This window comes from Nerophis ophidion, linkage group LG07, assembly GCF_033978795.1.
Source record: "Nerophis ophidion isolate RoL-2023_Sa linkage group LG07, RoL_Noph_v1.0, whole genome shotgun sequence".
Classification (NCBI taxonomy): domain Eukaryota; kingdom Metazoa; phylum Chordata; class Actinopteri; order Syngnathiformes; family Syngnathidae; genus Nerophis; species Nerophis ophidion.
In genome coordinates, this window is record NC_084617.1 from 5839024 (window position 1) to 5866447 (window position 27424).

The 27424-nt window shown below is 44.8% G+C and overlaps 2 protein-coding genes across 3 annotated transcripts in view; one reads left to right on the forward strand and one right to left on the reverse strand.

Moving 5' to 3' along the window:
• Positions 1 to 571: 571 nt before the first annotated feature.
• On the forward strand, positions 572 to 23129 carry LOC133555827 (myosin heavy chain, fast skeletal muscle). The gene is made up of 41 exons (XM_061905234.1): positions 572 to 670; positions 745 to 796; positions 862 to 1087; positions 8489 to 8632; positions 8712 to 8868; positions 8939 to 8966; positions 9051 to 9162; positions 10470 to 10562; positions 10685 to 10748; positions 10835 to 10933; positions 10999 to 11102; positions 11184 to 11322; positions 11402 to 11520; positions 11599 to 11748; positions 11825 to 11995; positions 12074 to 12380; positions 12586 to 12656; positions 12731 to 12818; positions 12885 to 13002; positions 13084 to 13207; positions 13265 to 13401; positions 13467 to 13722; positions 13851 to 14093; positions 14881 to 15057; positions 15918 to 16063; positions 16155 to 16245; positions 16328 to 16717; positions 16789 to 16915; positions 20134 to 20252; positions 20392 to 20588; positions 20668 to 20851; positions 20914 to 21079; positions 21150 to 21274; positions 21342 to 21650; positions 21713 to 21916; positions 21989 to 22114; positions 22202 to 22372; positions 22451 to 22555; positions 22636 to 22731; positions 22791 to 22922; positions 23017 to 23129. The coding sequence occupies exons 3-41, from the start codon at positions 881 to 883 to the stop codon at positions 23035 to 23037; spliced, it is 5817 nt and encodes a 1938-aa protein (XP_061761218.1). The 5' UTR covers positions 572 to 670; positions 745 to 796; positions 862 to 880; the 3' UTR covers positions 23038 to 23129.
• A 279-nt stretch (positions 23130 to 23408) lies between these two features.
• The window catches only part of LOC133555829 (uncharacterized), a 30618-nt gene continuing 26602 nt past the window's right edge, over positions 23409 to 27424 (reverse strand). For both annotated transcript variants that reach the window (XM_061905237.1, XM_061905238.1), the window contains one exon: positions 23409 to 27424. This exon is cut by the window's right edge and continues 441 nt beyond it. The gene's annotated coding sequence lies outside the window, so the exon portion shown is untranslated.

Here is a 27424-nt window from a genome sequence, read left to right on the forward strand (position 1 = left end):
ACCGAGCTATGCCGCCCAAAAAATAAAAAAATGCATTTATTTAAACAAGTGAAGACCAAGTCTTTAAACTATTTTCTTGGATTTTCAAATTCTATTGGAGTTTTGTCTCTTTTAGAATTAAAAATGTCCAGCGAGACCAGCTTGCTAGTAAATAAATAACATTCAAAAAAATAGAGGCAGCTCACTGGTAAGTGCTGCTATTTGAGCTATTTTTAGAACAGACTCATCTGGTCCTTACGGGCGACCTGGTGGTGACCCCTGGCATACAGTATGATAAATAAGTTCCGGAAAAAGAAACCATGAATTGATTAACCAGTTGAAAAACTTACTCTGGTGTTACCATTTAGTGGTCAATTGTACTGAATATGTACTGAACTCTGCAATCTACTAATAAAATAAAAAAAACTACTTTTTAATAGCTGCTTGTTTATTGACCCGTTTCTGGACCCTCACACTAATAACTCGGGCACAGGGAGCAAACAGAAGGCAGCCATAAAAGCAGGCACAAGGCACCACAATGACGACAAATGTCATGGTCACAGGATTAGCGACAACATGACAAGAATACATGACCAAACTGAGCAGGTCCCACCTACTGAGGGGACAGTGGTCCTCTATAAAAGATTGCCAAAGACCCAGACAATAACTGGTAGGTAGGCTTCCAACTCAGGTCAGTGTATGAATTGCCATTGTATTGAAATATTGATGCACATCTTGACTCATACACTTATTTGTTATTTATAGGATCATAACAACAGATCGGACTTCATTTCATCTTCTGTTGGGACTTTAAAAGGTAAATGTAATGTCATTTTTTACCTGGGTGGGTTATTCCGTGAGTGAACTTTTGCCGCTTTTCAGTCTGTAAAAACGTGCCACCATGAGCACCGACGCGGAGATGGAGCACTACGGCCCCGCAGCCATCTACCTGCGGAAGACAGAGAAGGAGAGGATTGAGGCCCAGGCCGCTCCCTTTGATGCCAAGACCGCCTACTTTGTGGTGGATGCAGAGGAGATGTACCTCAAGAGTAAACTCATCCAACGAGAAGGCGGCAAAGTCACTGTCGAGACTCTATGTTCCAAAAAGGTAAGTGCAGCACAGCCGCCAAAATCCATCCATCCATCTTCTTCCGCTTATCCGAGGTCGGGTCGCGGGGGCAGCAGCCTAAGCAGGGAAGCCCGGACTTCCCTCTCCCCAGCCACTTCGTCCAGCTCTTCCCGGGGGATCCCGATCCAATCCAATCCAATCCACTTTATTTATATAGCACAGTAAGCAACAATAACGTTTCCAAAGTGCTGCACAGCCATGTTGAATTGAATTGAATTATATTTATATAGCGCTTTACATAGTGACACCCAATATCTAAGTTACATTTAAAGCAGTGTGGGTGGCACTGGGAGCAGGTGGGTAAAGTGTCTTGCCCAAGGACACAACGGCAGTGACTAGGATGGCACAAGCGGGAATCGAACCTGCAACCCTCAAGTTGCTGGCACGGCCGCTCTACCAACCGAGCTATTTTTTACAATTTTTTTTACAATTAAAAACAACTTTTTTTCTTTTTTTTTGGAAATCATTACCTTAGAAGGGCTTCACGGTGGCAGAGGGGTTAGTGCGTCTGCCTCACAATACGAAGTTCCTGCAGTCCTGGGTTCAAATCCAGGCTCGGGATCTTTCTGTGTGGAGTTTGCATGTTCTCCCCGTGAATGCGTGGGTTCCCTCCGGGTACTCCGGCTTCCTCCCACTTCCAAAGACATGCACCTAGGGATAGGCCCCTCCCACTTCCAAAGACATGCACCTAGGGATAGGCCCCTCCCACTTCCAAAGACATGCACCTAGGGATAGGTTGATTGGCAACACTAAAATGGTCCCTAGTGTGAGAATGTGAGTGTTAATGTTGTCTGTCTATCTGTGTTGGCCCTGTGATGAGGTGGCGACTTGTCCAGGGTGTACCCTGCCTTCCGCCCGATTGTAGCTGAGATAGGCGCCAGCGCCCCCCGCGACCCCGAAAGGGAATAAGCGGTAGAAAATGGATGGATGGATGGATGTAAAAAAAATGAATAAATAAATAAATAAAATAAAATAAAAAAAGTATATATATATATATATTATGCTCCACCAATGACTGAATAAAAAACAAAAAAATAAATAAATATAAAACCAATAAAAACAAATATGATTAAAAACTATTTGAAAGGGTAAATTCAATTAAAACAGTAAAATAGAAATCAAAGTGTATAAAAAACAAACAGGACCACACAACTCACGTAGTGTTAAAAGCCAAAGAATAAAAGACGAGACTTAAAACACTGTGGAAGCAGTTTGAACATGGAGGGGGCCGAGTGTTCCGGAGCTTAGGGTCGACCACAGAGAAGACCCCTGTCTCCCCTGGTCTTAAGTCTGGTGTTGGGCACCACGAGCTGGAGCTGGCTCTCGGACCTCAGACCGCAGGAAAGTAAATTTGGATGAGGTCCGAGATATATTGAGGTGCCAGTCCGTGTAAAGATTTAAAAACAAACAGCAATGTTTTAAAAGCAATTCTAAAATGAACAGGGAGCCAGTGCAGACTCTGAAGAATTGGGGTTATATGCTGGCGTGTCCTGGCCCCTGTTAAAAGTTCTGGACTAACTGCAACCGGGAGAGAGCTTTTTGGCTAATGGCAGCATAAAGTGCATGGCAGTAGTCCAGGCCACTTGAAATAAAAGCATGCACGACTTGTTCAAAAAGGTTAAAAGATAAAAAACGGTTTAACCTTTACTAAAAGACGAAGGTGATAAAAACACGGTTTTAAAACGCCATTGTCTAGTTTAAAATGGCTGTCTATAGTGGCGCCAAGGCTGGTGACTTTGGGACGCACATCATTTTGCAATGGTCCCAAGTCAGTGAGGGCCGGAACCAAAAACTAAAATTTCCGTTTTTTTCCTCATTCGTTATTAAAAAATTCTGGGCTAACCAAGCCTTGACGTCACATAGACAGTTAAGAAGGGGTGTCAGGGGGCCGTGGCTTTTTGAAATCGGCATATAAATTTGAAAATATAATCCCAACATAGTCTTCCCAACGTGTCCTGGGCCTCCTACCGGTTGGACGTGCCCTAAACACCTCCCTAGGGAGGCGTTCGGGTGGCATCCTGACCAGATGCCCGAACCACCTCACCTGGCTCCTCTCCATGTGAAGGAGCAGCGGCTTTACTTTGAGTTCCTCCCGGATGGCAGAGCTTCTCACCCTATCTCTAAGGGAGAGACCCAAACTCATTTCGGCCGCTTGTACCCGTGATCTTATCCTTTCGGTCATGACCCAAAGCTCATGACCATAGGTGAGGATGGGAACGTAGATCGACCGGTAAATTGAGAGCTTTGCCTTCCGGCTCAGGTCTTTATTCACCACAACGGATCGATACAACGTCCGCATTACTGAAGACGCCGCACCGATCCGCCTGTCGATCTCACCATTCACTCTTCCCCCACTCGTGAACAAGACTGCTAGGTACTTGAACTCCTCCACTTGGGGCAGGGTCTCCTCCCCAGCCACTTCGTCTAGCTCTTCCCGGGGGATCCCGAGGCGTTCCCAGGCCAGCCGGGAGACATAGTCTTCCCAACGTGTCCGGGGTCTTCCCCGTGGCCTCCTACCGGTTGGACGTGCCCTAAACACCTCCCTAGGGAGGCGTTCGGGTGGCATCCTGACCAGATGCCCGAACCACCTCATCTGGCTCCTCTCCATGTGGAGGAGCAGCGGCTTTACTTTGAGTTCCTCCCAGATGGCAGAGCTTCTCACCCTATCTCTAAGGGAGAGACCCAAACTCATTTGGGCCGCTTGTACCCGTGATCTTATCCTTTCGGTCATGACCCAAAGCTCATGACCATAGGTGAGGATGGGAACGTAGATCGACCGGTAAATTGAGAGCTTTGCCTTCCGGCTCAGGTCTTTATTCACCACAACGGATCGATACAACGTCCGCATTACTGAAGACGCCGCACCGATCCGCCTGTCGATCTCACCATCCACTCTTCCCCCACTCGTGAACAAGACTGCTAGGTACTTGAACTCCTCCACTTGGGGCAGGGTCTCCTCCCCAGCCACTTCGTCTAGCTCTTCCCGGGGGATCCCGAGGCGTTCCCAGGCCAGCCGGGAGACATAGTCTTCCCAACGTGTCCTGGGTCTTCCCCGTGGCCTCCTACTGGTTGGACGTGCCCTAAACACCTCCCTAGGGAGGCGTTCAGGTGGCATCCTGACCAGATGCCCGAACCACCTCATCTGGCTCCTCTCGATGTGAAGGAGCAGCGACTTTACTTTGAGTTCCTCCCGGATGGCAGAGCTTCTCACCCTATCTCTAAGGGAGAACCCCAAACTCATTTGGGCCGCTTGTACCCGTGATCTTATCCTTTCGGTCATGACCCAAAACTCATGACCATAGGTGAGGATGGGAACGTAGATCGACCGTTAAATTGAGAGCTTTGCCTTCCGGCTCAGCTCCTTCTTCACCACAACGGATCGGTACGACGTCCGCATTACTGAAGACGCCGCACCGATCCGCCTGTCGATCTCACCATCCACTCTTCCCCCACTCGTGAACAAGACTCCTAGGTACTTGAACTCCTCCACTTGGGGCAGGGTCTCCTCCCCAACCCGGGCCCGAAGAGGACACGTGGGTCCCCCCTCCAATGGGCTCACCGGCCATAGAGGTCGGGTGCAATGTGAGCTGGGCGGCAGCCGAAGGCAGGGCACTTGGCGGTCCGATCCTCGGCTACATAAGCCCCAAAATCCATTGTTTGATAATGCTTCTCTACTTTTTAAAGTCTTAACCAGGGGCGTCACTAGACCTAATACTGTACTGGGGCACACCTGGGGCACAAATAATTCATGTGAGCGTGCAAAACATTTTTATCAATCAATCAATCAATGTTTACTTATATAGCCCTAAATCACTAGTGTCTTAAAGGGCTGCACAAACCACTACCACATCCTCGGTAGGCCCACATAAGGGCAAGGAAAACTCACACCCAGTGGGACGTCGGTGACAATGATGACTATGAGAACCTTGGAGAGGACGAAAGCAATGGATGTCGAGCGGGTCTAACATGATACTGTGAGAGTTCAATCCATAATGGATCCAACACAGTCGCGAGAGTCCCGTTCACAGGAAACCATCCCAAGCGGAGTCGGATCAGCAGCGCAGAGATGTCCCCAGCCGATACACATTCAAGCAGTACATGGCCACCGGATCGGACCGGACCCCCTCCACAAGGGAGAGTGGGACATAGGAGAAAAAGAAAAGAAACGGCAGATCAACTGGTCTAAAAAGGGAGTCTATTTAAAGGCTAGAGTATACAAATGAGTTTTAAGGTGAGACTGTGGTGGCATCTCGAACTGTTACCGGGAGGGCATTCCAGAGTACTGGAGCCCGAAATGAAAACGCTCTATAGCCCGCAGACTTTTTTTGGGCTCTAGGAATCACTAATAAGCCGGAGTCCTTTGAACGCAGATTTCTTGCCGGGACATATGGTACAATACAATCGGCAAGATAGGATGGAGCTAGACCGTGTAGTATTTTATACGTAAGTAGTAAAACTTTAAAGTCACATCTTAAGTGCACAGGAAGCCAGTGCAGGTGAGCCAGTACAGGTATATATGTATGTATATATGTATATAAAGGTATATACAGTATAGGTATATATGTATGTATATATGTATATAAAGGTATATACAGTATAGGTATATATGTATGTATATATGTATATAAAGGTATATACAGTATAGGTATATATGTATGTATATATGTATATAAAGGTATATACAGTACAGGCGTAATGTGATCAAATGTTCTTGTTCTTGTCAAAAGTCTAGCAGCCGCATTTTGTACCAACTGTAATCTTTTAATGCTAGACATGGGGAGACCCGAAAATAATACGTTACAGTAATCGAGACAAGACGTAACAAACGCATGGATAATGATCTCAGCGTCTTTAGTGGACAGAATGGAGCGAATTTTAGCGATATTACGGAGATGACAGAAGGCCGTTTTAGTAACGCTTTTAATGTGTGACTCAAAGGAGAGAGTTGGGTCGAAGATAATACCCAGATTTTTTACCCAGTCACCTTGTTTTATTATTTGGTTGTCAAATGTTAAAAGTTGTATTATTAAATAGAGGTCGGTGTCTAGCAGGACCGATAATCAGCATTTCCGTTTTTTTGGTGTTGAGTTGCAAAAAATTAGCGGACATCCATTGTTTAATTTCATTAAGACACGCCTCCAGCTGACTACAGTCCGGCGTGTTGGTCAGCTTTAGGGGCATGTAGAGTTGGGTGTCATCAGCATAGCAGTGAAAGCTAATACCGTATTTGCGTATGACGTCACCTAGCGGCAGCATGTAGATGCTGAAGAGTGCAGGGCCAAGGACCGAACCCTGGGGAACTCCACACGTTACCTTAACATAGTCCGAGGTCACACTGTTATGGGAGACACACTGCACCCTGTCAGTAAGATAAGAGTTAAACCATGACAGGGCTGAGTCTGACATACCAATTCGTGTTTTGATACGCTCTAATAAAATATTATGATCGACGGTATCGAAAGCAGCGCTAAGATCGAGGAGCAGCAACATAGATGAGGCATCAGAGTCCATCGTTAGCAATAGATCATTAGTCAATTTTGCGAGGGCTGTCTCAGTCGAGTGATTTGCCCTGAAACCGGATTGAAAGGTTTCACATAGATTGTTAAACGCTAAGTGTTCATTTAGCTGCTCTGCAACAATTTTTTCGAGAATTTTCGAAATAAAGGGAAGGTGAGACACCGGTCGGTAGTTTACCATGAGGTCAGGATCGAGGTTAGGTCTTTTAAGGAGAGGATGAATAACCGCTTTTTGGAATGCTAGGGGAACAGTGCCCGAGGAAAGTGATAAGTTTATAATATTTAGCACTGATGGACCTAATAATACAAAAAGCTCCTTGATAAGTTTCCCAGGAAGTGGGTCAAGTAAACATGTTGTTTGTTTTATTCCATTTACACGCTTTTGAAATATATATTGCAGTAATCATCTGCAAATTTAACATCTACAAAAGTAAAACAAAAAATAAAGCACCCCTACATCTCTGGGTTCTTTTATATTATTTAATTTCCATTTATGGCAATGTGGCTAATCCTATTTCGGATACACAAAACTGTAAAATATACACAAAACAATAAAGCCACAGTAGTAGAATAAATGAACAACTGTTGTGTGTCTGTTCAGGGAATCATTTTTCTGAGAAGTAAACTGTAACGTCTCCTTTTCATTTTTGCAAAGTGGTCAATCACTCTGGACAGACATGGAAATATTACAGTAACTGTTATACAGTTGACCAGTGGTTCCCAACTGCTGGCTCGGGACATTAAAGTGGATTGTGTGTCATTTTCAGTCAGATGTGTGCATGAAAAATAAAGTTTAGGGAGAAAAAAATAAAATTGTGGCAAAAAAAAAACAGATTATTTTAGCCTTTTTTCTAGTGACTATTAGTGAGTATTTTAGCAAAAGGCAAACCGACTAACAAGTTGGAGGAGGACTCAGGACAGACATGGAAATATATATATTTTTTTAATCTAAATGGGGCAACAAAACCCGATATTTTCAGCCATCTTTCTGACTAAAAATACAGAAATGTTACTATTTTTTTCTGGAAACAAAACCAGATGCTTTAGCTGTAGCCATTTTTCTGGTGACAAAACAAGATTATTTTAGTCAAAGTCACACCGATTAATTTCTGTGAAATAAACTTGAATGATTTAAAAATTTGGCTCACGACTTGACGATATGGAAAAATTTTTTTCTTCTTGAAGATAAAACCATTTGAGAAGCACTCAACTCACACATGCTTACTCCAAATCATCATTGATGCAGAAGCAGCAGACAATAACCAACATGATGTTTCATGTTCATTGGAAATTCCCCCGACAGCTCGTACAGCAAATGAATGTTTGTCTTGATACAAGGAATAACGTTAGCTACCTTAGCATCAACTTAAGACAATGATGTTGCCTAGCTAGCTAGGACTTCACTTACATCTCTCATTCCTGCTGCTTCTTCCCTGCTGCGGACAAATAACTTTCTGATATCCATCTAGGAGTTACAGTTTGAGTCAAATCAAAATCAAAATAATGTAATTAACAAATTGTTGTTGGCTAACGTTATCTACCTCACGCATCCTCTCTCTCTCAACCGAGGTCTCGATCCACACGTGAATAAATGACCATATTAATTAGCCATGTGCTCATTGTTAGTGGAGTGAATACAGTAGCAATCAATTACCATACTAAGTAGTATGTGCGCTGTTGTCTATGTTATGTAGACTTAAAACTCTGAAGCGTATTTTTTTTTTATTGGTGAAATTTTTACTGGGGCACGTGCCCCGGTGAAATTTTTACTGGGGCACGTGCCCCAGTGAAATATGTCTGGCGACGCCCCTGGTCTTAACATCACTTTAAATTCGTTTTTTCTTTGACTGTATTTGCCATTCAGACCGTCACCGTCAAAGAGGATGACATCCATCCAATGAACCCTCCAAAGTTCGACAAAATAGAGGACATGGCTATGATGACCCATCTCAATGAGCCCGCCGTACTATATAACCTCAAAGAGCGTTTTGCATCATGGATGATCTACGTAAGGCTACAGCTTTAAAACACAACGTCGGCAAAGCCTACTAGAACGGCACTAAAGTTCCTCTCTGTTGGTCCCGCAGACCTATTCAGGGCTGTTCTGCGTGGTGGTGAACCCCTACAAGTGGCTTCCCGTGTACGACACGCGGGTGGTCAATGCCTACAGAGGCAAGAAGAGGATTGAGGCTCCACCTCACATTTTCTCCATCTCTGATAACGCCTATCAGTTCATGCTCACTGGTAAGACATTGGACTTTTCAAGCAAAAATGATTCCATTAATTGTCTTGTGTTTTTTTGTCGCAACTATAGATCGTGAGAACCAGTCTGTCCTTATCACGTAAGTTTATCACTGCTAAACCAACAACACTCGGAAAGTCATAAACACAACATCATGTTATTTTTGTATCCCCCCCACCCCAAGTGGAGAATCCGGTGCTGGAAAGACTGTTAACACCAAGCGTGTCATCCAGTACTTTGCAACAATTGCAGTGGCTGGAGGCAAAAAATCTGAAGCGACTTCTGGCAAGATACAGGTAAGCAAAGGCCGGTTATTTTTATAACATGCATGACCTAAATGATTGCCCAACCAGTCTACATGTGCTTTGTGGACTTGGACAAGGCATTCGACCGTGCCCCTCGGGAAGTCTGTGGGGAGTGCTCAGAGAGTATGGGGTATCGTGGCGGTCCGCTCCCTGTATGATCAGTGCCAGAGCTTGGTCCGCATTGCCGGCAGTAAGTCGAACACATTTCCAGTGAGGGTTGGACTCCGCCAAGGCTGTCCTTTGTCACCGATTCTGTTCATAACTTTTATGGACAGAATTTCTAGGCGCAGTCAAGGCGTTGAGGGGTTCCGGTTTGGTGACCGCAGGATTAGGTCTCTGCTTTTTGCAGATGATGTGGTTCTGATGGCTTCATCTGACCGGGATCTTCAGCTCTCACTGGATCGGTTCGCAGCCGAGTGTGAAGCGACCGGAATGAGAATCAGCACCTCCAAGTCCGAGTCCATGGTTCTCGCCCGGAAAAGGGTGGAGGGCCATCTCCGGGTTGGGGAGGAGACCCTGCCCCAAGTGGAGGGGTTCAAGTACCTAGGAGTCTTGTTCACGAGTGGGGGAAGAGTGGATCGTGAGATCGACAGGCGGATCGGTGCGGCGTCTTCAGTAATGCGGACGTTGTACCGATCCGTTGTGGTGAATAAAGACCTGAGCCGGAAGGCAAAGCTCTCAATTTACCGGTCGATCTACGTTCCCATCCTCACCTATGGTCATGAGCTTTGGGTCATGACCGAAAGGATAAGATCACGGATACAAGCGGCCGAAATGAGTTTGGGTCTCTCCCTTAGAGATAGGGTGAGAAGCTCTGCCATCCGGGAGGAACTCCAAGTAAAGCCGCTGCTCCTCCACATCAAGAGGAGCCAGATGAGGTGGTTCGGGCATCTGGTCAGGATGCTACCCGAACGCCTCCCTAGGGAGGTGTTCAGGGCACGTCCAACCGGTAGGAGGCCATGGGGAAGACCTAGGACACGTTGGGAAGACTATGTCTCCCGGCTGGCCTGGGAACGCCTCGGGATCCTCCGGGAAGAACTAGATGAAGTGGCTGGGGAAAGGGAAGTCTGGGTTTCCCTGCTTAGGCTTTTGCCCCCGCGACCCGACCTCGGATAAGCGGAAGAAGATGGATGGATGGATGGACCTGAATGACCTAGACTTGGACGGATATTTAAGTATTGATCAGTTTTACAACTGCAAACTACAATGAAGGCTTTTGTCCTTCCTTTGGTCGAGGTAATCTGCTGCCTTTGCTGCAGTTCTGAGATTTTGTTGACAGCATGCAAATTCCCATGTAGGGTTCCCTGGAAGACCAAATCATTGCAGCCAACCCTCTGCTGGAGGCCTATGGTAATGCCAAAACTGTGAGGAATGACAACTCCTCTCGTTTTGTAAGTTCTCCGATTGTCTTCAATAAATATTGTATATTTACTGTTACCAAACCAAACTGAGATGTGACAAACCAAACTGAGATGTGACAAACCAAACTGAGATGTGACTGGTCAACATTTAGGGTAAATTCATCAGAATTCACTTTGCCACTACTGGCAAACTGGCCTCAGCTGATATTGAAACATGTAAGTATAAGTTGATGGAAACAAAACCAATTCGGCTTGAAATGTTCGTTCCATTATCAATTTCTACGTCTCTGACAAATGGTTAGATCTGCTGGAGAAATCCCGTGTCACCTACCAGTTGTCTGCTGAGAGGAGCTACCATATCTTCTACCAGCTGATGACTGGACACAAGCCGGAGCTGCTGGGTATGTCCCGTCACCTAAAACAGAAACCAAGCAAAGTTATGAGCGGACTCCACTTTAATTTCCAGAGGCTCTTCTCATCACCACCAACCCTTATGACTTCCCAATGATCAGCCATGGTGAAATCACTGTCAAGAGCATCGATGATGTGGAGGAGTTCGTTGCAACAGATGTGAGATACTGTCTTAAGTATGATCTAACATCAAAAACAATATTTGTGGGTTATTACAGTCAAAGTATTTCATATATGTAGACTGCTGTTGACATTCTGGGCTTCACCGGAGAGGAGAAAATTAGCATCTACAAGCTGACTGGAGCTGTGATGCATCATGGAAACATGAAATTCAAGCAGAAGCAGCGTGAGGAGCAGGCTGAACCTGATGGCACTGAGGGTAGGCATAGAAACGTGACGGGACCACAATTAATACAAAAGCTATAGAAGGTAAAAGTGTTGTGATTTGCTGTCATCAGAGGCTGATAAAATCGCCTACCTCCTGGGTCTGAACTCTGCTGATATGCTAAAAGCTCTGTGCTACCCCAGAGTCAAAGTCGGAAACGAGTTTGTGACCAAAGGTCAGACTGTCCCTCAGGTAAACATACACTATATGTATTGTCTGATATCTAAGAGTTCAAACGCAACCAGCGTCTAACTAACCGACCTCTTCTAGGTAAACAATTCCGTCTCAGCTCTGTGCAAGTCTGTCTATGAGAAAATGTTCTTGTGGATGGTCGTCCGTATCAATGAGATGTTGGACACAAGGCAGCCAAGACAGTTCTTCATTGGAGTGTTGGATATCGCTGGATTTGAGATCTTTGATGTGAGTTACAGGACAACATTTAAGGTTGGATTAATCACGTGTATGAATAAATTAATGATGGATCTGTACGGTGTAGTACAACAGCTTGGAGCAACTGTGCATTAACTTCACCAATGAGAAACTGCAACAGTTCTTCAACCACCACATGTTTGTCCTGGAGCAAGAGGAATACAAGAAAGAAGGCATTCATTGGGAATTCATTGACTTCGGTATGGACTTGGCTGCCTGCATTGAGCTTATTGAGAAGGTGAGAAAAAAAAATTGTTTGGTAGAATCTAACAAACCTAAAAGTTGTTGCCAAATGATCGAAATCAATCCCCTACAGCCAATGGGCATCTTCTCCATCCTTGAAGAGGAGTGCATGTTCCCCAAGGCAACAGATACTTCATTCAAGAACAAGCTGCATGATCAGCATCTTGGCAAAACCAAGGCCTTTGAGAAGCCAAAGCCTGCTAAGGGCAAAGCTGAGGCCCACTTCTCTCTGGTTCACTATGCTGGTACTGTGGACTACAACATCACTGGCTGGTTGGACAAGAACAAGGACCCCCTGAATGACTCAGTGGTCCAGCTCTACCAGAAGTCTCAAAACAAACTGCTGGCCATGTTGTATGTAACTCATGCCGCGGCGGAAGGTAGGACATTCATGCTACTACTACTCTTTTGGTCTGGACATAACCCTTTAAGTCAATTAAGGTAGAAGTGACTTTATGATGTAAACACAGACGCTTTTGGTGGCCAAAAAACATGTTTTGCACAGCAGCATTTAGAAAGTGAATTGTATGAGTTATATAGCAAAGGTTGGACTTTTCATCAAACCTACTATGTTTTGACACACAGACGCTGGTGCAAAGAAGGGCGGTGGAAAGAAGAAGGGGGGTTCCTTCCAGACTGTCTCTGCTCTTTTCAGGGTGATGTTTTCATTCAGACATGTTTACGGGTTTTGAAGTTAATGGTTATTAAAGTCCACTATCATACTCCCCAGGAGAACTTGGGCAAGCTGATGACCAATTTGAGGAGCACTCACCCTCACTTTGTGCGTTGCTTGATTCCCAATGAATCAAAAACCCCAGGTTTGGCCTATAATATCAGTAACCAACAAAGAGTAGCGCAGGACTAATATTTTGTAACATTTTCAGGTCTTATGGAGAACTTCCTGGTCATTCACCAGCTGAGATGTAACGGTGTGCTGGAGGGCATCAGAATCTGCAGAAAAGGATTCCCAAGCAGAATCCTCTACGGTGACTTCAAGCAAAGGTGACAACAGAAGTTCACTTGAGTGGACCTGATTTCATTATAACAAGAAAACAAAAAACTATGGTTCCCTTTCTTTTACAGATACAAAGTATTAAATGCCAGTGTCATCCCTGAGGGTCAGTTCATTGACAACAAGAAAGCTGCAGAGAAACTTCTGGGCTCCATTGATGTGGATCACACTCAGTACAAGTTTGGACACACCAAGGTAAGACAACATGTTCTTTGTGTACTTACTAGTGAGGTAACACTTTGTACTTTACAGGTGTTCTTCAAAGCTGGTCTTCTAGGTACCTTGGAGGAGTTGAGAGATGAAAAACTGGCCACACTAGTGACCATGACTCAGGCTCTCTGCAGAGGATTCCTCATGAGAAAAGAGTTTGTACAGATGATGGAGAGGAGGTATGGTCAATTTTCACTCGAAACAACAAACACAAAATTAACGAATGCTTTTAATTTTTCCGTAGAGATGCAATCTTCACCATCCAGTACAATATGCGCTCATTCATGAATGTGAAAAACTGGCCATGGATGCATCTGTATTTCAAGATTAAGCCTCTCCTGAAGAGTGCGGAGACAGAAAAAGAGCTGGCACAAATGAAGGAGAACTACGGGAAGATGCAAACTGACCTGGCAACTGCACTGGCTAAGAAAAAGGAACTGGAGGAGAAGATGGTCTCTCTGCTGCAGGAAAAGAATGACCTGCAACTGCAAGTAGCATCTGTAAGTTGTCTTTGGGACATTTCCATGCTTCCAATATCAGTAACCCGGAAGTTACATCAGCACAATCTTGTTAAGTCAGATCTGTTTTTGTTTTTTTTCAAAAACAAGCAATTATATTTTATCTTTAGGAAAGTGAAAACCTCTCAGATGCTGAGGAAAGGTGTGAGGGGCTCATCAAGAGCAAGATCCAGCTTGAGGCTAAACTCAAAGAGACAACCGAGAGACTGGAAGATGAAGAAGAAATCAATTCTGAGCTGACCGCCAAGAAAAGGAAGCTGGAAGACGAATGCTCCGAGTTGAAGAAAGATATTGATGACTTGGAACTCACCTTGGCTAAAGTGGAAAAAGAGAAACATGCCACTGAAAACAAGGTTTGAGTTTATTTTGGAAAAGGGTGGAGTGCCATCTCCGGGTTGGGGAGGAGACCCTGCCCCAAGTGGAGGAGTTCAAGTACCTAGGAGTCTTGTTCACGAGTGGGGGAAGAGTGGATCGTGAGATCGACAGGCGGATCGGTGCGGCGTCTTCAGTAATGCGGACGTTGTATCGATCCGTTGTGGTGAAGAAGGAGCTGAGCCGGAAGGCAAAGCTCTCAATTTACCGGTCGATCTACGTTCCCATCCTCACCTATGGTCATGAGCTTTGGGTCATGACCGAAAGGATAAGATCACGGGTACAAGCGGCCGAAATGAGTTTCCTCCGCCGGGTGGCGGGGCTCTCCCTTAGAGATAGGGTGAGAAGCTCTGCCATCCGGGAGGAGCTCAACGTAAAGCCGCTGCTCCTCCACATCGAGAGGAGCCAGATGAGGTGGTTCGGGCATCTGGTCAGGATGCCACCCGAACGCCTCCCTAGGGATGTGTTTAGGGCACGTCCAGCTGGTAGGAGGCCACGGGGAAGACCCAGGACACGTTGGGAAGACTATGTCTCCCGGCTGGCCTGGGAACGCCTCGGGATCCCCCGGGAAGAGCTAGACGAAGTGGCTGGAGATAGGGAAGTCTGGGCTTCCCTGCTTAGGCTGCTGCCCCCGCGACCCGACCTCGGATAAGCGGAAGATGATGGATGGATGGATGGATGGAGTTTATTTTGGTTTCATTTACATAAATACTGTAAAATAATATATCAGTTTTTTGAAAAATGTTCACACGTATCCCAATATTTCAGGTGAAAAACCTGACGGAGGAGATGGCATCTCAAGATGAGTCCATTGCCAAGTTGACAAAAGAAAAGAAAGCCCTCCAAGAGGCCCACCAGCAGACCCTGGATGATCTCCAGGCAGAGGAAGACAAAGTCAACACTCTGACCAAGGCCAAGACTAAGCTGGAACAGCAAGTGGATGATGTAAGAATGTCATTCTGTTGCCTTGAAATTATTATTGTTGTTGGTCTATTTCAGGGGTCGGGAACCTTTTTGGCTGAGAGAGCCAAAAAGCCAAATATTTTAAAATGTATTCCCGTAAGAGCCAAATAATTTTTTTTTTAACACTGAACACAACTAAACGCATGCATTTTTAAGTAAGACCAACATTTCTAGAGTATAATAGGTCTTTTATTCTTTGTAATAACATTGTTATTCTGAAGCTAACTATGGAGGGGGCGTGGCCTGTGGGCCTGCAATGAACTGGGGTGTGCCAGGACCGGCCTCTAAATCAGCGACAGGTGCGTAAACGGCCCACCTGGGCCTTGTTATCTAATCACCCGTCACTCTGTTATAAGCAGCAGCCAGGAGGAGAGACGGGGTTGGGGCCGGAGCCAGAGCGCGAGCAAAAACGAAAAAGAAAAATACAATTGCTGGAAAGCAACTGAGGGACTTATTGAAAAATAAAACAATATTGTAACCCTGAAACAGGCTCTCATGTCAGTGCTTGGTGGTCTGAAGAACCCCCAGGAGGGCAAGCCCCACACTAACCAATAATAAATAAATAACTTCTTACCATTAACGCAACTTCTTGAACAGGTGCAGTAGAAACGGATGGATGGAATTAAAAATGCATGAGAATGTTTTATATTTTGAACATTATTTTTAACACTGCGATTACAAGCGGAGTTATTCATTATTTATCGTGTTAAGCAATGCCAGCTCCGATTTATCCAAGAGATTTTTCAAAGAGCCACATCTGGCTCCCGAGCCATAGGTTCCCTACCCCTGGTCTATTTGTTAAAGGCTATAATTAATTTACATGAGTAACTGTCATGCAACAGCTTGAGGGCTCACTGGAGCAAGAGAAGAAGCTCCGCATGGACCTAGAGAGAGCCAAGAGGAAGCTTGAAGGAGATCTGAAACTGGCCCAGGAATCCATAATGGATTTGGAGAATGACAAACAGCAATCAGAGGAAAAACTCAAAAAGTATATGAGATAAATACGCATGTACTTAAGAGCGTCCTTCTTTATAATTTAGAAAATAAATGCATCGTGTATTTTTCTTCTCTACTCAAAGGAAAGACTTTGAGACCAGTCAGCTTCTCAGCAAGATTGAGGATGAACAGTCTCTCAGTGCTCAACTCCAGAAGAAGATCAAAGAACTCCAGGTACATTGATTCATTTTTTGGATTTAAGATGCACAAGTTTCAGGTTGTTCACTTTCTGGTTCACTCTTATCATTAAACCCAGGCTCGTATTGAGGAGCTGGAAGAGGAGATTGAGGCTGAGAGGGCCGCCAGAGCCAAGGTGGAGAAGCAGAGGGCTGACCTCTCCAGAGAGCTTGAGGAGATCAGTGAGAGGCTTGAAGAAGCTGGCGGAGCAACTTCCGCTCAGATTGAGATGAACAAGAAGCGCGAGGCTGAGTTCCAAAAGCTGCGTCGTGATCTAGAAGAGTCCACCCTGCAGCATGAGGCTACCTCAGCTGCTCTCCGCAAGAAGCAGGCAGACAGTGTTGCAGAGCTGGGAGAGCAGATCGACAACCTCCAGCGTGTCAAGCAGAAGCTGGAGAAGGAGAAGAGCGAGTACAAGATGGAGATTGATGATCTCTCCAGCAACATGGAGGCTGTTGCCAAAGCAAAGGTATGTCTCTGCCTTTGTGAGAACTGAATTACATATCTAACAAACCTTTTTATATTAACGCTTATTTGCAGGGCAACCTGGAGAAAATGTGCAGAACACTTGAAGACCAATTGAGTGAAATTAAGTCCAAGAATGACGAGAATGTAAGGCAACTGAACGACTTAAGTGCACAGAGGGCAAGACTGCAAACAGAAAACGGTGAGCCTTTCAATATGTCTGACTACTACTGCTACTACAACATAATGTCACAGGGAAGAATTACAACACCGCCCCCTATAGGTTGTGGCCGAAAAACTTTGAAAGACATTATAGTATACATGTAATAAAGACATTCTGTCAGTTTTGTTATCATTAGATAAACGGATAACCAGTTGTGGCCATTTATGGTCAAGTCCGGCCCCTGCCCCTAAAAAATACATTTTGATTGATGACACCCATGCTTTCTATCAATACAACTTCAATTTTACAGGGATGGGCTTGTTAGTCCTCAAATGGTATGTGCCAAATTTGGTGGTGATTGGGCTAAAAACTCTGAAAGGGGAACATTATCACCAAACCTATGCAAGCGTCAATATATACCTTGATGTTGCAGAAATAAGACCATATATTATTTTAACCGATTTCCGAATTCTAAATGGGTGTATTTTGGCGAATTAAACGCCTTTAGTTTATTCACACTCGGAGCGATGACGTCACATAGGTAGTCAACCCGCCATTTTCTCAAACACATTACGTACACCAAGTCAACTCAGCTCTGTTATTTTCCGTTTTTTCGACTGTTTTCCGTACCTTGTGTTGTCGAAGGGTGTAACAACACGATCAGGGACAGATTCAAGTTGACTTACATGGAGTGTGCTTCGATTAGCACGGCCTGCTAATCGATGCTAAAATGCTATTTAGGCTAGCTGTATGCACATTTGTAGCTATATTTGCATCCAGCCTTTGTCCCCACTCATATTTAAGGCCAAACAAACACTTACCAATCCACGGATTTAAGTTGCTCCAGTGTCACAAGATGCGAAAGTCCAGATTGTTTGGTCTGCACATTTTACCGGCGATGCTAAGGCAGACATGGCACATGGATATCCTGCAGATGCATTTCCAGCGATAAAGTGAACAAAATCACTAAGGTGAGTTTTGTTGATGTTATTGACTTATGTGCTAATCAGACATATTTAGTCGCGGCATGACTGCCAGCTAATCAATGCTAACATGCTATTTAGGCTAGCTGTATGCACATTTGTAGCTATATTTGCATCCAGCCTTTGTCCCCACTCACATTTAATGCCAGACAAACACTTACCAATCGACGGATTTAAGTTGCTCCAGTGTCACAAGATGCGAAAGTCCCGATCGTTTGGTCTGCACATTTTACCGGCGATGCTAAGGCAGACATGGCACAGAGATGTATGGATACCCTGCAGATGCATTTCCAACGATAAAATCAACAAAATCACTAAGGCGAGTTTTGTTGATGTTATTGACTTATGTGCTAATCAGACATATTTAGTCGCGGCATGACTGCCAGCTAATCAATGCTAACATGCTATTTAGGCTAGCTGTATGCACATTTGTAGCTATATTTGCATCCAGACTTTCTCCCCACTCACATTTAATGCCAAACAAACACTTACCAATCGACGGATTTAAGTTGCTCCAGTGTCACAAGATGCGAAAGTCCCGATCGTTTGGTCTGCACATTTTACCGACGATGCTAAGGCAGACATGGCACAGAGATTTCTGGATATCCTGCAGATGCATTTCCAACGATAAAGTCAACAAAATCACTAAGGCGAGTTTTGTTGATGTTATCGACTTATGTGCTAATCAGACATATTTGGTCGCGGCATGTCTGCCAGCTAATCGATGCTAACATGCTATTTAGGCTAGCTGTATGCACATTTGTAGCTATATTTGCATCCAGCCTTTGTCCCCACCCACATTTAATGCCAAACAAACACTTACCAATCGACGGATTTAAGTTGCTCCAGTGTCACAAGATGCGAAAGTCCCGATCGTTTGGTCTGCACAATTTACCGGCGAAGCTAAGGCAGACATGGCACAGAGATGTATGGATATCCTGCAGATGCATTTACAGCGATAAAGTCAACAAAATCACAAAGGCGAGTTTTGTTGATGTTATTGACTTATGTGCTAATCAAACATATTTAGTCGCGGCATGACTGCCAGCTAATCGATGCTAACATGCTATTTAGGCTAGCTGTACGTACATTTGTAGCTATATTTGCATCCAGCCTTTGTCCCCACTCACATTTAATGCCAGACAAACACTTACCAATCGACGGATTTAAGTTGCTCCAGTGTCACAAGATGCGAAAGTACCGATCGTTTGGTCTGCACATTTTACCGATGATGCTAAGGCAGACATGGCACAGAGATGTATGGATATATTAACCAGATGCATTTCCAACGATAAAGTCAACAAAATCACTAAGGCGAGTTTTGTTGATGTTATTGACTTATGTGCTAATCAGACATATTTAGTCGCGGCATGACTGCCAGCTAATCAATGCTAACATGCTATTTAGGCTAGCTGTATGTACATTTGTAGCTATATTTGCATCCAGACTTTCTCCCCACTCACATTTAATGCCAAACAAACACTTACCAATCGACGGATTTAAGTTGCTCCAGTGTCACAAGATGCGAAAGTCCCGATCGTTTGGTCTGCACATTATACCGGCGATGCTAAGGCAGACATGGCACAGAGATGTATGGACATCCTGCGACACTCAATCGAAGGTGATCGCCGAATAGCGTCAGTAGCTATTCGCTCAATAGCTTCAGTTTCTTCTTCAATTTCGTTTTCGCTATCTGCCTCCATACTCCAACCATCCGTTTCAATACATGCGTTATCTGTTGAATCGCTTAAACCGCTGAAATCCAAGTCTGAATCTGAGCTAATGTTGCTATATCTTGCTGTGCTATCCGCCACGTTGGCATCGTTAAATGACGTAACAGGTAAATGGACGATGGATTTAAAGATAGTGAAAATCAGGCACTTTAAAGCCTTTTTTCGGGATATTCCATGATGGGTAAAATTTTGAAAAAAACTTCGAAAAATAAAATAAGCCACTGGGAATTGATTTTTATTGGTTTCAACCCTTCTGAAATTGTGATAATGTTCCCCTTTAAATTACACTATGTATTTTGTAGGGAATAAGTGTTAATCCGGCTTATGGGGTCAAACTTTGGGGTTTCATAACAGTTTAACCATGTGATGTATTATTAGGAAAAAAACAGGAGGGGTTAATATTTTGAAGAATGTTCACCTTTTGGTGTTCAGTTGTTCAGGGGAAGAAGAAAAAAATGCCTGTGACTGTAAACTCACACCTGACATTTAACGTCTTTGATTGTTTGAATCAGCATAAGAACTCATTCTCATTATTACTCAGGTGAGTTCACTCGCCAAATTGAGGAGAAGGAAGCCCTGGTTTCCCAGCTGACCAGGGGCAAGCAAGCTTACACTCAACAGATTGAGGAACTCAAGAGACACATTGAGGAGGAAGTGAAGGTACGAGAACAACTATCTTTCTATAGCACTGAAGTTTGATATTTACATGCGAGTAGTTACTTTGCCTTTCTCTCAGAGAGGTGTGTTCGTATTGACTTTCTGTGTTTCTGTCACAATGAATGTATGCAATCATTTATAGGCCAAGAATGCCCTGGCCCATGCAGTTCAGTCCGCCCGCCATGACTGTGATCTGCTCAGAGAGCAGTTTGAGGAAGAGCAGGAGGCCAAAGCTGAGCTGCAGCGAGGAATGTCCAAGGCCAACAGTGAGGTGGCGCAATGGAGGACCAAATACGAGACTGATGCCATCCAACGCACTGAAGAGCTGGAGGAGGCCAAGTACACAACTTGTTTATCCATCATTAATTACGTATTTTTTGTCCGTTTTCTGTGAACAAGTTCTCCCTACTCGTTGCAGGAAGAAGTTGGCTCAGCGTCTCCAGGATGCTGAGGAGTCCATTGAAGCTGTGAACTCCAAGTGTGCCTCTTTGGAAAAGACCAAACAGAGGCTGCAAGGTGAGGTGGAGGACCTTATGATTGATGTGGAGAGAGCAAACGCCCTGGCTGCCAACCTGGACAAGAAGCAGAGGAACTTTGACAAGGTAACATTTTCAGTGACTTAACTATAAATGAATCTCTTTCTAATGGGTCTTTGTAACTCCAGGTCCTAGCAGAATGGAAGCAGAAGTATGAAGAGGGCCAGGCAGAGCTGGAAGGAGCCCAGAAGGAGGCTCGTTCTCTCAGTACTGAACTTTTCAAAATGAAAAACTCTTATGAGGAGGCTCTGGATCAGCTGGAGACCCTGAAGAGGGAGAACAAGAACCTGCAGCGTGAGTCAAATAAGGCAAATAACAGTGGTTTTGAATTTTTTTTAAATAATGTACTATTTTCCACCTTCAGAGGAGATCTCAGATCTGACTGAACAGATTGGAGAAACTGGAAAGAGCATCCATGAGCTGGAAAAAGCTAAGAAGGTGGTGGAAACTGAGAAGGCTGAGATTCAGACTGCTTTAGAGGAGGCAGAGGTAAGACTTTGGGGGATTTGTTAAGATTTTTAAAAGGTTAGCCTTACTGAAGTAATGTCTCTTGCAGGGTACACTGGAGCACGAGGAGTCTAAGATTCTACGCGTTCAGCTTGAGCTCAACCAGATCAAGGGTGAGGTTGACAGGAAGCTGGCCGAGAAGGACGAGGAGATAGAGCAGATCAAGAGGAACAGCCAGAGGGTGAACGACTCCATGCAGAGCACTCTTGATGCTGAGGTCAGAAGCAGGAATGATGCCCTGAGAGTCAAGAAGAAGATGGAGGGAGACCTCAACGAGATGGAGGTTCAGCTGAGCCATGCCAATAGACAGGCTGCTGAGGCCCAGAAACAACTGAGGAATGTCCAGGGACAACTCAAGGTAAGTTCATAATTGCTGCGTTAAAAGGAAGGGTCAAAGAAACTAAAGGTCTGCTTCGCCAGGATGCCCAACTGCACCTTGATGATGCTGTCAGAGGACAGGAAGACATGAAGGAGCAGGTTGCTATGGTGGAGCGTAGAAACGGCCTGATGATGGCTGAAATTGAGGAGCTGAGAGCTGCTCTTGAGCAGACAGAGAGAGGACGCAAAGTGGCCGAGCAGGAGTTGGTTGATGCCAGCGAGCGTGTTGGACTTCTTCACTCTCAGGTTTCCTAATCATCAATCAAATACTGGACATGACCACAATGAACCTGGCTAAAACTTTTCTTGAATATTTAGAACACCAGCCTGCTCAACACCAAGAAGAAGCTGGAGTCTGACCTTGTCCAGATTCAGAGTGAAGTGGACGATGCTGTGCAGGAATCAAGAAACGCTGAGGAGAAAGCCAAAAAGGCTATCACTGATGTGAGTAGTACAATTCCCTACTTCATCCAATCAAGACTACTATGATCTCTGTTTTTTTTGTATGTTCTGATAACACCATGATTACAGGCTGCCATGATGGCTGAAGAGCTAAAGAAGGAGCAGGACACCAGCGCTCACCTGGAGAGGATGAAGAAGAACCTGGAGGTCACTGTCAAGGACCTGCAGCACCGTCTGGATGAGGCTGAGAACCTGGCCATGAAGGGTGGCAAGAAGCAACTCCAGAAACTGGAGTCGAGAGTATGAAACAAAACATCGGCACTTGTGCAAATCATGCTTTTTTACGCACTAAATGTCTATTCTGTCATCCACTTTCAGGTGCGTGAGCTTGAATCTGAAGTTGAGGCCGAACAGAGGCGTGGAGCAGATGCAATTAAGGGAGTCCGCAAATATGAGAGGAGAGTGAAGGAGCTGACCTACCAAGTTTGTCCTTTCTCAACTAAATAAGTCGCAACTTCCCCTCTTTGGATGAACAAATTGAAAATACACTTTTATTCATATAGACTGAGGAGGACAAGAAGAACGTGAACAGACTTCAGGATCTGGTGGACAAACTTCAGCTTAAAGTCAAGGCGTACAAGAGACAGTCTGAGGAGGCTGTGAGTACACTTGAGTTGAGAATAACCTAACAGATATAAAATATAAACTGCTTCCACAGGAGGAACAGGCCAACACTCACATGTCCAGACTCAGGAAGGTCCAGCATGAGCTGGAAGAGGCTCAGGAACGTGCTGACATCGCCGAGTCCCAGGTCAACAAGCTGAGGGCCAAGAGCCGCGACACTGGGAAGGTAAACACACGTCACACACACACTGTACAAATCTTTTACACAGCATTTTTTTTTCAAGAATGAATCATAATCACCCCTCTCTTGTCGTTTTTAGGGAACCGACTCTGCTGAATAAGGGACTGTGGAATCATTGGAGGGCTTCATACAATATGGGTCCTGTGTTGTGTACAATTTCAAATAAAACAATACCATGTAGAGGGAAAATAAGTGGTGATTCTTCACGACATACACTAAAAAAGTGCATGGACTATACCGTAAAGACATTAGGCATCACACTCAAAAATAACTACATCATAGATAACTACAATTTAAAATAAACAGAGGGCATGTTGATAACAATACGTGATGTCAGATCTTCTTTTACTCCAACAAATGGGATTTTTTATTAATTTTTTTACACTGTGGAGCAATTACACAGTCGTCACCCTGTGGGGTACATGTTCGGAGAGGACAAGCAGTATTGAAGATGGATGGATGATAGTAGAATAGAAGAGAAAGTACTTTATTGATCCCTGGGGGAAATTCAGCACCACAGTTCGCTCACAATAGACAATAATAAATAATATACAACATATATTATATATATAATGTATAATACATGAATAATATAAATATATTCTACATTTAAGTGCAGTCAAGGAACATATGCATTATACAGTCTGATGGTAGAAAGGATCTGTCGTTCCGTGTTGCATTTTGCGAGTCTGAGCCTTCCACTGAACGTGCTCATTCTCTCCGCAAGGTCTGAGTGTAGTGGCGAGGAATTTTGCTAGACTTCTCCTCTCTGACACCACCGCCAGAGAGTCTAGCTCCACTCCCACCAGGTTACTGGCCTTCTCTACCAGCTTGTCCAGTCTGTTTGTGTCCCTCACTCTGAGCCCACTGTCCCAGCAAGCTACGGCGTACAAGAAGGCGCTCGCCACCACCGACTCATACAACATCTTTGTATAGACGTTGAAGGATCCTAGCCTCTTGAAGGTCCCTTCTTGTAGAGGGTCTCAGCCTGTTTGACCCATTCAGCTTCTTGTCCATGTGAACACCGAGGTATTTATCATCCTCAACCATGTCCACATCGACCGCCCTGATGGAAATAGGGGTCGCCAGAGTACTCCTCCGAGTGTAGTGGGTGGGAGGTGTTGTCCATAATGGCTAGGAGTTTTGCTAGACTTCTCCTCTCTGACACCACCGCCAGAGAGTCTAGCTCCACTCCCACCAGGTTACTGGCCTTCTCTACCAGCTTGTCCAGTCTGTTTGTGTCCCTCAATCTGAGCCCACTGTCCCAGCAAGCTACGGCGTACAAGAAGGCGCTCGCCACCACTGACTCGTAGAACATCTTTGTACAGACGTTGAAGGATCCTAGCCTCCTGACACCACCGCCAGAGTCTAGCTCCACTCCCACCAGGTTACTGGCCTTCACTTCCAGCTTGTCCAGTCTGTTTGTGTCCCTCACTCTGAGACCACTGCCACAGCAAGCTACGGCGTACAAGAAGGCGCTCGCCACCACCGACTCGTACAACATCTTTGTATAGACGTTGAAGGATCCTAGCCTCCTGAAGGTCCCTTCTTGTAGAGGGTCTCAGCGTGTTTGACCCATTCAGCTTGTTGTCCATGTGAACACCGAGGTATTTATCATCCTCAACAATGTCCACATCGACCGCCCTGATGGAAACAGGGGTCGCCAGAGTACTCCTCCGAGTGTAGTGGGTGGGAGGTGCTGTCCATAATGGCTAGGAGTTTTGCTAGACTTCTCCTCTCTCACACCACCGCCAGAGAGTCTAGCTCCACACCCACCAGGTTACTGGCCTTCTCTACCAGCTTGTCCAGTCTGTTTGTGTCCCTCAATCTGAGCCCACTGCCACAGCAAGCCACGGCGTACAAAAAGGCGCCCGCCACCACCAACTCGTAGAACATCTTCAACATCTTTGTACAGACGTTGAAGGATCCTAGCCTCCTGAAGGTCCCTTCTTGTAGAGGGTCTCAGCGTGTTTTGACCCATTCAGCTTGTTGTCCATGTGAACACCGAGGTATTTATAATCCTCAACCATGTCCACATCGACCCCCCTGATGGAAACAGGGGTCGCCGGAGTACTCCTCCTCCTTCCCAGGTCCACAACCAGCTCCTTGGTCTTCGTCACATTAAGCTGGAAGTGGTTCTTTCCACACCATGTGACAAAGTCCTCCACCAGTGCCCTGTATTCCTCATCATCACCATCCTCAATAATGCAGAATGCATAGAGCAGGGGTACCCAAACTATGGCCCGACACAGCCCGGCCCCCAACCAAATGTTTTTAAACCAATGCGACCCCCAAGTCAAAAAGTTTGGGGACCCCTGTCATAGGCTGTAATGGGTATTTAAAGGCCTACTGAAATGAGATTTTGTTATTTAAACGGGGATAGCAGGTCCATTCTATGTGTCATACTTGATCATTTTGCGATATTGCCATATTTTTGCTGAAAGAATTTAGTGGAGAACATCGACAGTTTGCAACTTTTGGTCGCTAATAAAAAAGCCTTGCCTTTACCGGTATAGAAACCGATGTGCGCGTGACGTCACAGGTTGTAGGGCTCCTAACATCCTCACATTGTTTATAATCATAGCCTCCAGCAGCAAGAGCCAATCGGACCGAGAAAGCGACGATTTCCCCATTAATTTGAGCAAGGATAAAAGATTTGTGGATGAGGAAAGTTAGAGTGACGCACTACTAGGCGGCGGCAGTGTGAGCAATTCAGATGTAATTAGACTCATTTACTAGGATAATTCTGGTAAAACCCTTATCTGAGTATTGTGTTAATAGTGTTTTAGTGAGATTGTAAAGTCATACCTGAAAGTCGGATGGCTGCGGTGAACGCCAGTGTCTCTGAGAGAAGCCGAGGAGTCAAGAGCACAGTTGCCTTTTTGAGCTGCAGGAGGAGGTCGCATAATCCACTCAAGTCGACTTAATATCACAATTTTCCCATCCAAAAACTTGCTGGTTGACGTAGAGAAACATGTTCGCTTGACCGCTCTGTGTTAAAGCTTCACAACAAACAAAGAAACACCGGCTGTGTTTCTTTTACTAACGGCAGATGCAAACCGCCACTTTTCACCAACAGCATTCTTCTATACAGTTTTCATTATTAATTGAACAAATTGGAAAAGATTCAGCAACACAGTTGTCCAAAATACTGTGTAATTATGCGATGAAAAGAGACTACTTTTAGCTGAAATGTTGGCTCCAACCAATAACGTCACAAGCAGGCGTCAACATACGTGTCTTGACTGGGTGAGCAGGTGTCGGACACCTCAGTCACCTTGGACGTATCCTCGCTCATCCATGCGGACTGGACACTGGCCGAGAGTGGAGTCGGCTGTCTTGGTTGCTTTGTTGGGTCTGCTCCTGTCTCTGGCCATGCTCCCTCCTCCCCAGCGGACGATGGCGTGGAACACACCGCAGAGGCCACCACAGTGGATATGTTTATTTTACTTTTTATTCATAGCTGTATGTAGAAGTGTCTGGTTGTATCTGCCGCTTTAATGTCTTTAATGTCCTCTGTGTTCTTTGATGTTTGATGTTTCCCTCTTACACACATGGAAGAGGGATGTGTACTATGGCTATGAGTTGTTCTTTTCCCTTGGCCTCAGTCTGCACCCCCACTCCAGGGCCTAGGCTAAGACCGATTTTTTATTTTTTTATTTTATTTTAATCTTCTATTTTTATTTATTTATTTTTTTCTCCTCCCCCCCCCCACACTGTCGCCGCCTGGAGTCGTCGCCTTTTTTTTTTTGTGCTACACTCTAACTTTCCACTTTCTAATTCCACAGTATTATGGACTATGTGTTGCTGAATCTTTTGCAATTTGTTCAATGAATAATGGAGACATCAAAGAAGAAAGCTGTAAGTGGGAAGCGGTGTATTGCGGCCGCCTTTAGCAACACAAACACAGCCAATGTTTCATTGATTGCATTCCCGAAATATGATGTTGAAGCTTTACTACTTTATTTTTTTCATTTTTTATTTTATTTTAATCTTCTATTCTTTTCTTCCCCCCTGTTTACCTGTATGTCATCTTTTTTTGTAAGGGGCGCTGGAAGCCGGCAGACCCGGCAGCGATCCTGTTCTGTCTCCCTGTAATGTTTGTCTGATTTTGAACGGGATTGTGCTGAAAATTGTAATTTTCCTGAAGGAACTCTCCTGACGGAATAAATAAAGTACTATCTAATCTAACCTAATCTAATCATTCCGCGACGTTTTCAACAGGATACCTCGCGCGAAATTTAAAATTGCAATTTAGTAAACTAAAAAGGCCGTATTGGCATGTGTTGCAATGTTAATATTTCATCATTGATATAAAAACTATCAGACTGCGTGGTCGCTAGTAGTGACTTTCAGTAGGCCTTTAACAAAAAAACAAAATGACTTTGAACTCGATAGGTTTGTAAAACTAAAAGGTAAATTCATTGCCGTTGTCCAACAATAGGTTTGTTAGATTTCTATCATTTACTGTTTAGGGTCAATGACAA

What these genes read in the sequence shown, in the direction of transcription:
- LOC133555827 (XM_061905234.1), top strand. Translation starts at nt 881, where the DNA reads ATGAGCACCGACGCGGAGATGGAGCACTACGGCCCCGCAGCCATCTAC. An exon ending in ACATTGAGGAGGAAGTGAAG is followed by an intron (nt 20,253 to 20,391) that starts GTACGAGAACAA and finishes AATCATTTATAG; the next exon opens with GCCAAGAATGCCCTGGCCCA. An exon ending in TCCAGAAACTGGAGTCGAGA is followed by an intron (nt 22,373 to 22,450) that starts GTATGAAACAAA and finishes ATCCACTTTCAG; the next exon opens with GTGCGTGAGCTTGAATCTGA.